The sequence below is a fragment of the Podarcis pityusensis genome, assembly GCF_964106645.2.
Source record: "Podarcis pityusensis genome assembly, chromosome: W".
In the NCBI taxonomy this organism is placed as follows: domain Eukaryota; kingdom Metazoa; phylum Chordata; class Lepidosauria; order Squamata; family Lacertidae; genus Podarcis; species Podarcis pityusensis.
This window is the reverse complement of record NC_138045.1, coordinates 31590494-31604220: the sequence shown is the minus strand read 5'-3', so window position 1 is coordinate 31604220 and position 13727 is coordinate 31590494. Positions and strand designations below refer to the sequence as shown.

General features: G+C 49.3%; 1 protein-coding gene and 1 long non-coding RNA gene across 2 annotated transcripts in view; one reads left to right on the top strand and one right to left on the bottom strand.

Moving 5' to 3' along the window:
• The window catches only part of LOC308467841, a 232708-nt gene that overhangs the window by 82949 nt on the left and 136032 nt on the right, over positions 1-13727 (bottom strand). The window lies entirely within an intron of this gene.
• On the top strand, positions 12646-13337 carry LOC308467790 (U6 snRNA-associated Sm-like protein LSm3; the record flags this gene model as incomplete). The annotated part of the gene is made up of 2 exons (XM_080989494.1): positions 12646-12891; positions 13120-13337. 2 exons carry the CDS (start codon positions 12646-12648, stop codon positions 13180-13182), a joined length of 309 nt encoding a protein of 102 aa, XP_080845620.1. The 3' UTR covers positions 13183-13337.

Below are 13727 nucleotides of genomic sequence, written 5' to 3'. Positions count from 1 at the left end.
TCAGGTTCTTGTCAATAAATTCCCGCAACTCCTTCATCTCCCTGTCCGACATGGCATACAGTTTACCCACCGGTAGCTGCACCCCAGGGAGCAAGTTGATTTGGCAGTCAAAGGGCCTATGTGGGGGTAGTCTATCTGCCTCTTTCTCGCTGAAGACCTCCTGCAGGTCAGCATATTGTGGTGGCACCTCCCCTTTCGGCTCCACAGCTGTCCCAGCCACCCTGGCCACTGTCATTCTTGGGGTTTCCCCCCCTAGACAGTGTTCCAAGCAGTAAGCGGACCCAAAGGTGACCGTTCTCTGATGCCATGCCACCACTGGATCATGTTGTGCTAGCCAGCTCATCCCTAATATTATTGGGGGCCCTGCCAGTGAGGCTACGTGAAAGGCGATGGTCTCCGTGTGCCTGGAAACCCTCATTCTCATTGGTGGGGTCTGGTGCGTCACTTCCCCTCCCAGAAGCTCCCTGCCATCAATCGTGGTTACTTGCAAGGGGAAATCCAGGGGCAGCAGGTGGAGCTGGTGCTCTAGTGCAAAGTCCTAGCTGAAGAAATTGCAGGAACTGCCTGAATCCAACAGCCCTTTCACCTTGACTGGGTGCCCATTTGGGAGTTCTAGCACCACTTCTATGGCTATAGCTGCCCTGGGGGGGTCTGGTTGGGGCACTTCTATTGGTTGCTGGCCTGGCTGCTGTGCCCGCTGAGTGACAGCCAAGCTTTGGGGTTTCCCTGCTCCTTTACCATCTCCTCCTCACCCCCTGCAGCTCCCACCATCCCTTGCCAGGCCTTTCTTTGCGGGGAGACCCTGGCAAAATGTCCTGGTCGCTGGCAGAGAAAACACTTCTTGGTGGTTTTCCCATCCTTTCCCTCCCTCTTGCGACCTTCACTGGGGTTTGAAATCTCCCCCGCGCGCGCCCCATCTATTTCCATTGGCTCCGCCGGCAGGGAAGGCTGCCTTGCTATTTCAGGAATGCGGTAGTCATGGTAACGTTGCTCTCTCTCTTCCCGCTTCTCCTGGGCCCGCGCTTCCTGCCTTACACCAATCGCAAGCACAGCCTTGGTCAGCTGATCCATCGACTGCGGGCGGGGTGCGCGGGAAAGCTCGTCCTTAACCGTTGGGGACAACCCCTCCTCGAACAGCATTTGAATGGGTTCAGAGTCCAAATCCCACCCGAGCCGGTGGACTAACATGGCAAAGCGTGACCAGTAGTCTCTAACTGACTGGTTCCCCTGTTTGCAGCCCATCAGTTCCCGCCGAGTCACACTTTGCTGTACATCACTGGAATACATCGCATCCATCGCCTGGAAGAATTTCCTCAGGTCTTTCAAGGCGGCATTCTGCGTTGCCATTAGGGGCCTGATCCATTCTCTGGCCCCATCCTGCAGATGTCCGACAATATAGGCAACCCTCTCCCCATCGTCTGCAAAATCATTCTGTTGCAGTTCCAAAGCGTACTCTATTTCCGTTCGGAACGCACTGTAGTCCTGGGGTTTCCCTCCAAACTTGTGTACCAGTCCCGGTACCTTCCTTGCTACAGGGGTGGGTCTGACCTGAGCATCCTGAGACCGCCTTTCGTTCAGCCGCGCCGTCAGCAGAGCCACATGCTGTTCCAAATCTCGGTTCCTCTCCACCAGATTTTGCACTCCAGCTGCTCCCTCCATGGCGCCAGCTTCTCCGGTTTTGCTCATGATGCTGCCTGCCTGTCGCTGTGCACGAGCGATGTCAGGGACTGATGGATTGCTGTAATGAGTATGGGTTGCTCGTGCGTAAGTTGCCGCCTCTCCTGGTTTTGTTGCCTTGTTAAACCTTTCAATCTGGGCAGCCCTTCACTTCGTGGCTGCCTCAGTCGCTAGCAGAATCCGTCAGTGGGCGTTTCTTAAACCTTTTCCAACATAAAAGTTGTTTGACACCCAGTCTCCTCCTACTCTCTCTGCGCGGAAGTCTTCTGTGCAGGGAGGGCGTGGGTAGCGGAGGACCCGTGCTCTCCCCGCTGGTGTCCGGTGAAGAGTCTGGGAGCCCTCTCGCCGATTCCCCCATCTGCCCCTCCTTATTCCTGGTGTTGCACTGAATTGCTTCCCCATCTGCTGAGCTGCCTCTCTCCCTGCTGGGCCCTTCTCCAGCATCATTTGAGAGCCTTCCCTCCGCCTCTAGCTCCGATGTCAGTTCCCTGACACACCCAATCCTGCCACACATGGTAGCAAGAACCTTTTGCACTGCAAACTCTGCCAATGAAAGGAGGAGGCCCCCCCTTTCCTGACGCACTTACTGTCAGGAAGAAGAGGACAGGCCCCACAAAAGCCCAGATGATATCCGTCTGCGCGTTCAGCCAGCAGTGGTTCTCTGCCACGTACTTGTTGAACGACGTGGTCAGGGTCACACCAACAATAAACACAGGAAGCCCTGAGGAGGCAAGCAGGGAAGGACGGTGAACTGCCAACTTTCCTTCTGCATACAACCTGCCCTGGGGCAACTGAGGGGTTCTTAAGCTGTTGGGCCCAAGGCTTGGGGTGGGACTTGGGGGCCTTATCCAGTTGACCAGTCTCAGGAGACTGCCTAAGAGCCCAATTTTCTTTGCTTCTCAGCAGAACACATGGGCCCCCTCCACGCATCCTTTCTATTGTGCATTCATGACATTTTGCGCTCATGGTGGTATCTGGGCAGGGCAGTTATACATGAATCTCTTTGCACCCTCCAAATGTCCCAATTTTCCAGGGACTGTCCTGGAATTATAGAAGCTGTCCCAGTTTCTGAATTGATACTGGAATGTCCCACTTTTCCTTTTTCCTCCCCTTCACGTCTTAGAGAACAATTAAAAGTGGTGTGGGAGGGCGGGTGGATGCTAATTATACTGAAAATAAAATAACTGCACCAAATGAAGGAAATGGTGAAGCTGGCATACGAAGCACTTCCTATAATTTTGACAGAAAATGTAAGAAATCCACTTTGAATTCTTTAATTGCAATGCTTCAGCAGCCAGCCATTTGTTAGGAAACGTTTGGAGTGTTGATTCCTTTATTGTAGATGGAGCCTGACCCTGCCTATTCAGAAGAAAGTCCCACTGTATGCGGTGGAACTTACTCTCAGGTAACTGGGTAAAGACTTAGACTGCAATCCTAAGCATTTTTACTCAGAACTAAGTCCCACTGAGTTCAACAGGATTTATTTGCTGGTATGTTCTGGATAATTCTCCGTTTCCTTTACCATTATCATCATCATCAACAACAACAACAACAACATCTTTTCCCCTCAAGGGAGCTTATAGGCTAAAATTTATTTCATTCTATTAATCTGTGGAAAGTGTTACAAATGATCCCTGCCCTCGCACATTTTCCCAATCCTGCAAGGTAGGTTCAGCGGAGAGGTTGTAATTGGCTCAAGGTGACCCACGTTGATGCGCAGATGATGTCTACGCGTGCAGCGGGAGAAACTTCCTGATGTAGAAGAAGATGTCCCTATTTCCATCAGAGAAAATGCTGGAGGGGGTGCAAAGGTTTGGGGCTATGGCTATCCTCTATGGTTATACTACTTCATTTCTGAATCAGCACAGGCTCCATTATGTTAGGATATTGATGTTCCATTCCGCCTTAAGAGGAACAGATATGTGGAGTTGTAGTATGTCACATGTCTGTTTACTTCCAGCACAGTCTGCTGGGAACTTCCGTTGTATATTGCTTTTGCTGTACTGCTGTTTTGCTTGGACATGAAGGGAAGCAGACATGTTTTTCCCTTTGTTCCTGAACTATGCTGAATAAACGCCTGTAGATATGCTTACACATGTCTCTGTCCACCACTTCCGTTGTGAGAAGTTATTCACTCTGCTGATTATGAGGACCCCCCAGCGCCTCTGACGGATGCATGGGTGGCACAGTATTCAAAAGCCATGGGAGTAATTTTGCTCTCAGTCGACCCTGAAGAGTTAATCACCCTGACTGGCAAGGCCAGCTCGCGTGAGATGTGGGAAGGGCTTCAGGCCTGTCATCTCCGACAAGAGGCTGGGTCTGTGTTGCTTTACTTCAGAAAACTGCACAAGAAATGTTTGTCACCAGGGGAAGACCTTAGAGCCCATGTTTTGCATTTGCAGCATCTCAGACAGGAATTGACTCAGAGAGGTTTTAATATGCCTGAGTCTCTGTTTGCAATCCTTATCCTGGATTCCCTAGACGATAGTTACCACGCTGTGGCAAGCCAGCTGGCAACTTTACCTGCGCAGGAGCCCACTGCTTCAAAGGATTTGGAGACCCTCCAAAATGAATATGATAGGAGGAACGCAGCGGAACCAGCCTGTGTGCTTCAGGGGGGAGCAGTGTGGGACAGCATTCCAGCCTCCAGGGGGAGCCAAGGTGTTGGCAGCTGTGAAGTGCTGGCACTGTGGAAATGAAGGCCACTTGCAGCGTCTTTGTCCAAACGCTAAAGGGAAACAAAAGAAAAAGCCTGCAGATGGCCGGAAGCAGGGAGGGGGTGAGAAACCCAGGCCTGTGCAAAACAAGACTTTGTTTGCTAGCACTGCTGCTCCAAAGGCCGAAAGCCATTTTATTGTCAATTCTGGAGCCACGAGGCACATCTGTGGAAGTTGACACCTGTTTATTTCCTTTACGCCTCAGGTTGGGGAATCCAACAGGCTGATGGTAAGACTTTGAGAATTGCAGGAGTTGGGACAGTGAAACTGGCAAGTCTGCACACCACCATCAGCAAAGTACTTTTTGTTCCACATTCTGCAGACAATTTGCTCAGCATCCCACAGCTGACTGAGCAAGACTTTGAGATTACCTTCAAGAAGGGCATCTGTGTTATTAAAAAGGGCAAAGAGGACGTTTTGCATGCTAAGTTTGTAGATGGCTTGTTCTTGATAACTTATGATGACAATGGTGCTGCTGTGTCTAATGTTGAATCTTGTTGTGTTGCACAAACTAACAAAGTTCTTCATTCAGGTTGTATTCACGAACAGCACAGAAAATTTGTTCACATGTCATGGCAGGCGCTGGCCAAGATGCCTGGGATGGTTCAGGGTTTGACCATAAAGCCCTGTAAGTTTCGCATGAAATGTGTCTCTTGTGAAGAAAACAAAGTGAAGGTTGCTCCCAAAGGCAAAGTGTCTAGCCGACAGGCTTCCAAACCCTATCAGCTAGTCCACGCAGACCTGGTTGGTCCACTTGCGTCCTCTTTGGGTGGAGCAAGGTACTTCATGGTTTTAATTGATTCTTTTTCCAGGTACATTCATGTGTTTATGCTCCAGCAGAAGTCAGAAGCGTTTCCTAGGTTCAAGGCGTTCTGTGCTTGGTTGGAGAATGCTCACAATAAACGCATTGGCTGTTTATTTTCTGATCGAGGCGGTGAATTCACTTCTCAGCAGTTTGAAGCTTTCCTGACTGCGAAGGGAATCCAGCATGACCTCTCAAGTCCCAGATCTCCATGGGAGAATGGACTTTGCAAGCGGACAGGCCAAAATTTGCTGCAAGGCCTAAAAACCTTGTTGCATGAAGCCAATCTCCCTGAGAAATATTGGGCTGAGTCTTTGAATACTTTTGTTTATTCGTACAACAGGAGACTGTCATCACCTATTGGTTGTACTCCCTATGAAAAGATGTTTGGTAAGAAACCTTATGTTAAGCACGTGAGAATCTTTGGTTCTGACATGTGGGTCCACACCCGACAGAGCAGCAAGCTTGGGAAGCGTGGGGCACATGGTTTGTTCATGGGGTACGAAAAAGGTGCATACAGGGTATTCATGACTGACTCTCAGTCCGTTAGGTTCACAAAGAGTGTTGAGTACAATCCTAAGGGGGGGGGGGGGAAGAAATGTGGAAATTTTCCAGAGTCACTCAGAGGAGGATGAAGATGATGTGAAAAAAGTAGATGATGTTAAGGTAGAAGAGGAAGCTGAGGATGATGATCAGAGTTCGGATTCCAGCTCCGTGGGCGGCGCTGCTGCTGACGTCAGCGAGAGTGATGACACAGCAGACTACAAGAGCGCAAAGGCCTCAGTCAGACCATCTGATGCGTCTGACAATGAACTGGAAGAACCACTGTTCACCATTGGCCACTTTTCTCCTAAGAAAAAGGAGATGAGTGCAGAAGACTTGCGTCTAGTACGCAGATCTGAAAGGGCCACAAAAGGCAAAGCTTCAAAGAGATTTGCTGATGAGTTTGCTAAGACAGCAACTGCGGTTCTTAGTAGCTCAGAGAAGGTGTGGGAACCATCAAACTTCAAAGAGGTTCAGGAGTTAACCTCTAAAGATGCTGAGCCTTGGCTTAATGCCATGAAGACTGAAGTTGATTCCTTGGATAGGAACCAAACCTGGGAACTAGTGCCAGTAGTCCCAGGAATGAAGCTGGTTGGCAGCAAATGGGTCTTCAAGGCCAAGACAGACCAGACTGGCAAGGTTGTCAGGCACAAAGCCAGACTGATCGCCAGAGGTTTTTCTCAGGTACCAGGACAGGATTACCACGAGACCTACTCACCCACCGTCAAGTATGAGAGCATTAGGCTAATACTCAAGATTGCTGCAGAAGAGAAACTGCATGTTTCTCATCACGATGTGAACACAGCTTTTTTGTACGGGGTTTTGGGGGAGGAACTGTATATGCTTCCACCTGATGGAGTGCAGGTACAGAAGGGAATGGTCTGTAAACTACGAAAATCCCTATATGGTCTCAAGCAGAATGTTAGGTGTTGGAACACAAAACTCACCAAGACATTGCTTTCTCTAGGTTTTCACCAAGGCAAAGCTGATCCATGTGTGTTTGTCAAGGAGGAGGGGCAAAACAAACTGTATTGTTTATGTTTTGTTGATGATCTTCTTTTGTTTTGGAAGAATCAGGCTTTGTACGAAAGCACCTTAGCTCAGCTGAAGAAGCACTTTGACCTGAAGGATCTTGGTGAGGTATCCAACGGTCTTTCTGCCTGTCTGACAGTACTGCTGAAGCATTTTCTGACACAACGCTATACAGATGCATCCTAGGCAAGCTGAATTTCATTGCTAGATGTTCAAGACCTGACATAGCTGTAAGCACTAACCTGCACAGCAGACATGCCAACAATCCTACTGTTCAGGATTGGAAAGCTCTGAAGCACATAACCCGCTATTTGAAAGGGACTTTGCACTACAGACTGAGGTTCACTAGTCAGAAGACTGGAGGTCTTGAAATCTTTGCAGATGCTTGCTTTGGAAGTGACACCACGGATGGTACAAGCACTTCTGGAGTATGCTACATGTACAACCATTGTCTGTTTGACTGGTTGTGGAAAAAGCAGACAACAGTAAACCTAAGTTCCTGTGAAGCAGAACTCAATGCCCTGTCATTTTCACTCATGGATTGTGAATGGTTGGTGCAACTGTTTCAGGACATCAGAGTTTCTGTGAAATGTCCTATACAGGTGTATCAAGATAATAGATCCTGTTTGGCTTTGCTGAACTCAGAGAGTTGCAAGCAAAGAACCAAATACTTGCAGATTAAATCCTTGTGTTTATACCATTCTTGTTGTCTGTCTGTATTCATTTACCACTACTGTTAGTTATATTAGTTTCCTTATACATTTCCCTTCTTCTTATTTTCATTATCCATCACTGTTCTTAATCTTTCCTGTTATGAGGTTTGTTTCCAATTCTACTGGTTTTACTATTTCATCTTATCTTTCCTGTACACAACATAAATTTTCCCCATTCTTTTTGAAATGTTTCCTCGCCCTGTTGTCGAATTTCCCGTTAGTTTGGCTATTTCTGCATATTCCATTACCTTCTGTCGCCATTCTTCTACTGTTGGTAATTGCTGCTGTTTCCAAACCTGGGCTCTGAAGAGCAAGTATAAATGTAAAATGTAATACAATATGTGTATGTGGAGTATCTAATTGAAAAACTAATAAAGATTATTTGAAAAAAAAGGGAAAAAGGAAAAATGGTGGCTCGTATTTTAATTCTGGTGCCCAGACAAATGCCGTTGCAGAAGACCAGCATTTGCCCACTGAAGCCAATTAGTGCAGGAGACTAACGAGTCTTTAGCTGAGGATTATGGGGAGGGTGGTGTGTGTGTGCATGCGTGTGCGTGCGTGTGTGCCCCTGCCTTTCCGTACAGAGCCGGCCAACTGTCCATGCATAAGAATTGCAAACTCCCCCAAACTGCTGCTATTCCCAGGCTCACTTGGGAGGACACTATTCAAACAGCTTCAGCCATGGGAGGTCTGTAAATAGCCTGCCTACCATCTGCTGCAAAAAGATGTCCTTCAGAGAGGGAGAGAAATGTGCAGAGACAGGGATGTGGCCCTGCTCCTGGAAACTTCTTGCACCCAAGGTGTTGACCACCCATATCATGCTCTCATGGCAGGACTCAGCCCTGAACCTGTAATGTAGTGATAAATTGAGCAGAGTCTCTGATCAGGTGCAGAGTGCCTTTCTGCCTACCGTCCTGAATGGTACCCAACCAAAGATGCAGACTTTTTTGAGGAGGGGAGGAAAAGAAAACACGCACACACAGAGCTATAACTGAATTGAAAACTTTATTGGAATGTCTTATTTGGTAAGATAGTTCACCACTAACCAATGCTCAGAAGGACCTTCTGAGTAAAATGTTGAGAAGGGAGACACTTAAGAGCACTTTTTATTTCAGAAGGAAAAAAACACATACAGGCAGAGCCTGGCACTTCCAAACTGTCTTCTCCAACTCTTTCAAACCAGAAGAGACACACAAAAGTATTCCAAACATTATATGTGGAGCAGAAAATGCTGCAAAGTGTAATCAAAACCCACAGGGAAATATATATGAGAATGCAACTAACAGATAACCAATGCAAACTATAAAAGGAGCACCGGACTTGCTCAACTCATAGCTGCAAGGCCTCGGAGAAAGGTCTCCCAAAATGAAGCCCCAAGGGGGAGAGTGGTTTCAGTGTATCTGAGGCACAACAAACTCGCTCTCATGGTGGCCCATGGGCCACAGAAATCATCCTTGTGGCCAACCTGGCCACTACCTGCAGAGGGACAGACGGGGTGCGGGGGCCTTCCAATGGGTAGCTGTACTGGGCCGTTTTCTCTCCATCTTTTCCCAGCCATCTAGCTAGAGGACCATGCCTGGAGAACAGGTGGGGAGCTCGGGCAGATGCCTCCTCTCTCACACACCCTGGGAGAAGACTCCTCTCCCGCCCAGTTAGGAAAGCCAACCCCCACCCAAAGCATCCCCTACACAGCCTCCAAGGGCAGTCCCCACACAGCTTAGCCCCATGGCTTTTAGAGAGCGAGAGCCTGGAACTCAGGAGAAATCACACCAAAATGCAGGCAAGGGTTGGGGTTTGCACCCGCAGCTGCCTGGTGGGGAAACCAGGCGACCTGGAGCTACTCAATGGCATGTATGAAAGTCAGAACTGGGAGAGGTCGCCTGTGGGGAGGGGATGACAAGACACTCACCCTTCCCTGTCACCCTACACCCCCCCAATCCCGGGGCCTGACCTATCTGCCACCACCCTTGCACCTCTGCTGCCGTGAGTCTCTTCCCCAGACGAAGGGGGGACAGAGAGCCTTGCTTTGCGCTCTCAAGTCCGCTTGGCGTGGAGCATTTGAATCAGGAGGCTGTTGCAGGGCACGTCCCCGCTCAGGTGCTTGTGGTACAGGTACTCCTCCACTTGCATGCTCAGGGACCGGACGTCGGCCAGCTGCATCAGAAGCTGGCAGAACTTGTCTGTGGCGTGTGGGTAGTTGCAGAAGGTGTACTCCATCAGGGCTGCGTTGGCCTTTTCCTAGGCTTCCTTCACCACACTTGAATTCTCCACGAATTTCACATCTGCAGCAGGGGGAGGGGGAGGGGAAATAAGGGGGGGATGCATTGAATGGGGTAACCTCTCTTGAATGGAGGGACTTCCTCCTGGGCACACAGGCGGCAAACATGGAAGGTGTTGCTTGCAAAGCTCGCACAAGCCATTGGCTGATATCTGCAAAACGGCTGAGGTTGATGGAGAGGCTCCCCTGTGAGGAGAGCCTGCAGCGGTCGGGGCTTTTTAGTGTAGAGAAAAGGGGACCGGAGGCGACCTGACGGAAGCATAAACAATTGCATGTGGTGTGGAGAAAGCGGAGTTTCCCCCCTCCCTCTCGCATGATGACACCAGAACTCGTGGGCATCCAATGAGGCTGAATGTTGGAAGATTCAGGACAGAGAAAAGGAAGTAGTTCTTCAAGCAGCTCAACATTAAACTATGGAACTCCCTCCCACAGCAGGCAATGGTGGCCACCAATTTGGAGAGCCTTGATGGAGGTTTGGACAAATCCATGGAGGAGGAGGAGACGAGCCACAATTACTGCGCTCTGCCTCCATGGTCAGAGGCAGCGACGCTTCTGAATACCAGATGCAGGAAACCACAGGAGGGGAGATGAAATATACTCAGAGTCGCAAAGTGATTTCATGCTCTTTATTCAGCTCATAGTGGTGAGGAGGAATGAATAATAGTCCCCTCACAGTATCTGCTTTATATACATTATTTACACAATGGGCTGCACATGATTGGCTAATTCTGGAATTCTACTGTAAGCCAATCAGGTTGTGGATTCACTTCTATCTGGAGCAGGATTGGGTGGTTCCTGCCAACCAATCATACTGCTGCATTGTTCTAGGACCAATCAGACTGCTGCATTCTGAATCCTATTGTTCTAGGACCAATCAGACTGCTGCCTTTTGGATCCTATTGTTCTAGGACCAATCAGACTGCTACAGTTTGGATCCTATTCAACTCAGTACATAACACCCCTCCCCTCTAAGTTCCAGTCCTGCCCGGGAGGTCGCATTCATAGTCCTCAAGGTATGCCGGCGGCCTACGTGTGCGTTGTGGCCTGGGGTGTTCCCTGGTCCGGGCTCCGGGTTCTGGCTCGTGTTCCAAGGATGCTGGCTGTGATGCGGCTGTTTGGTCTGGTGCAACCGGCTCGCTCAGTCGTGGTTCTGGTTCCGGTGTCCTTTCGGCCTCACGGGTCCTCTCTGTATTTACTGATTCTGCCTCTCCTGCTGGCCCCTCCTGCTCTATGGGCCTCACTGCCCCGCTGTTCCCTTGGGACTCCTCTGACCTGTCCTCCTCCTGGTTTTCTCCCGGGAATCGTCGCCGTATCTGGTCGCAGTGGCGGCGCCAGCATTGCCCCCCATCCGTTAGCACCTCGTACGACACGGGGCCAGTGACCCTGGTGATTGTGGCGGGTACCCATGCTGGGCCTGCCCCAAAATTCTTTGCGTACACTGGGTCCTGGGCCTCGAAGGTCCGGGGGTTCCTGCCTTCCCCCACCACTACCTCATCCTGAGCTCTATCGGGGTGAAGGCGGTCCAATCTGATTGCAAGGCGCCGACCCATTAGTAGTTCAGCGGGGCTCCGGCCAGTCGTTGAGCTGGGGGTGCTGTGCTGTGCTAGAATACATAACAGGAGATCTGCTCTTGTGCAAGGATCCTGCTTGCTGGTTTCCCACAAGCATCTAGTCAGCCACTGTGAGAACAGGACTAGATAGCACATTGGCCTGATCCAGCTAATGGCTCTTCCTACCTTCATAAGCTTCATCTGGCCATCTGCCTGGATGAACAGGGTCCGACCTTGCCGGCCTTATGCTTTGCAGATGAGCATCAGGCTGGTAAAGGCTATGCAAGATAAATAAACCATATCTGACAAGCGATTCTTTGTCTTAATTTCTGATGTTCCCTAAACAAACCTTCACTTTAAAGCCACTCTGTTGTGTTCCTCTCTAAACACCAGCTGGAGGGATTGGGGCTTAATCTGTTTGGCCTTCCCAGGTGAAAATAGGGCTCAGCTGACATGGAAACCATGATCCAAGGTGCCTCAAGCAGCTCAGCCAAAGAACAAGGGGTAGGAGGTGTTAGGATATTTCCGTTCCACTTTAAAAGGGAGCAGGCTTTGTGAGTCACAGAGTCTGCGTATTTCCTGTTCACAGGAAGTTTATGTTTGTCTATTGCTTTCGTTTTCTCTCTGTGCCTGAGACATCGAAGCAGGCAGTCATGTTTTTTTCTTTGTTCTGACCAACGCTGAATAAACTTGTAAATATGCTCTCCTGAGTGCATCTTTTGTTGTGCGAACTCTGCTGATAGAGCGTGCACGAGCTCTGGAATGTGGTATGCTATTTCTGAGGCTTCGTGTCGCTAATTGACTGATACTGCGTATCTACGGGAGATTGATGGATCGTCCGGCATCGGCGTGGGGGCATGATGGACTTTGTCTGCCTGGCAGTATCGCAACAGGAGGATGAGAGAGACGGGTGTGAAGGTGCAGTGATAAGCACATCCCTCTTAAGCTGTCGCCCACCTGCCTGAAAATGTGCCTGCTCTATGCACACTGCTCTTGAAAACTCGGCAATAGCTGCCAATGCAAACTTCCTTCCTTGGGCCTGACTTCATCTGTGGGGTGTGGAGGGGGGCCCTGGGGGAGGGCAGGGGCCAAGCAACAGCAGTGGGAGGGGGCTTTAGCTCAATGGTGGGTGGCCACCTGTTCCTCCTATTCTTGCCACGCTCACAAGGGGGAGATGAGACAGGGCCTTTTCAAGGCTAACTGGGAAGACACAGCGGGCCCTCTGGGGGTGTCGCCAAAATCTCTCCTCCCTCCCTCTCACTTCCAACACTCAGCCTAGAACCACAGAATTCTGGCCTCACCTCCAAAAGAGCATTGGAGAGGCTTTGAAAAAATGGCGGACGAGGTGGAGCAGCAACAAACCACAAATACTGTAGAAGAGCCCTTGGATCTCATCAAGCTTAGTCTTGATGAACGAATTGATGAAAAAATGAGAAATGACCGAAAACTTCGAGGCAGATTATTTGCTTGTTACCAGCACTTAAATAAGATTTTGGGTGATGTTGAGGAGACTGTGACAACAATAGAAATGGATGAAGAAACCTATGAAGAGATTTATAAATCTACCAAAAGGAATACAGTGGTACCTCGGGTTAAGTACTTAATTCGTTCCGGAGGTCCATTCTTAACCTGAAACTGTTCTTAACCTGAAGCACCACTTTAGCTAATGGGGCCTCCTGCTGTCGCCGCACCGCCAGAGCACGATTTCTGTTCTCATCCTGAAGCAAAGTTCTTAACCTGAGGTACTATTTCTGGTTTAGCGGAATCTGTAATCTGAAGCGTATGTAACCCGAGGTACCACTGTATTCCGATGCTGTTTGTCCGAGGAGATGGAGTTGTACTTGTAGCTCATCCACTGTGGGTTGGCTGAAACCATGAAGAAAATGGTCATTGTTTCAAAAATGTTGGACCTCTGGACACTGTCTTCTGATACCCTTAAACATTAAGATTCTGCCCTTAATTCTGAAAGACCATCCAAACCTGATTTGTTGTGAAGGCGTAAGATCATTTGGCATATAAGTTGATATAAGGGTCTCTCCCCCCCCCCCCGAAATAACTTAAGTGCAGGTGTCTTTATGTGTCAGATCAGTGGATATAACCATTTTAGTTGCTCTTGTGGCCGCTGATCTTTTTAAAGAAATAAATCTGTTTGGGGTTTTTTTGTTTGCATGTGTGTATAAGCACTTTTCCCATTAAGGGGGCGGGAGGGCATTGTGTGGGATGTGAAACACAAAAGCAGTCAAGTACAACATTCCTAGAGTGAACATGTTTACACATGGGGAGGAATATTTGTTCAGCCAGCAGGTAAACTTCCTGTTTCCTTCTGGGCTGGGACAGACTTCCTTTGCATGTGACTAGAGGTGGGTGTGGCCTCACCTGAGCAGGTAATGACAAAAGCACAGGGCAGGGCAGCCA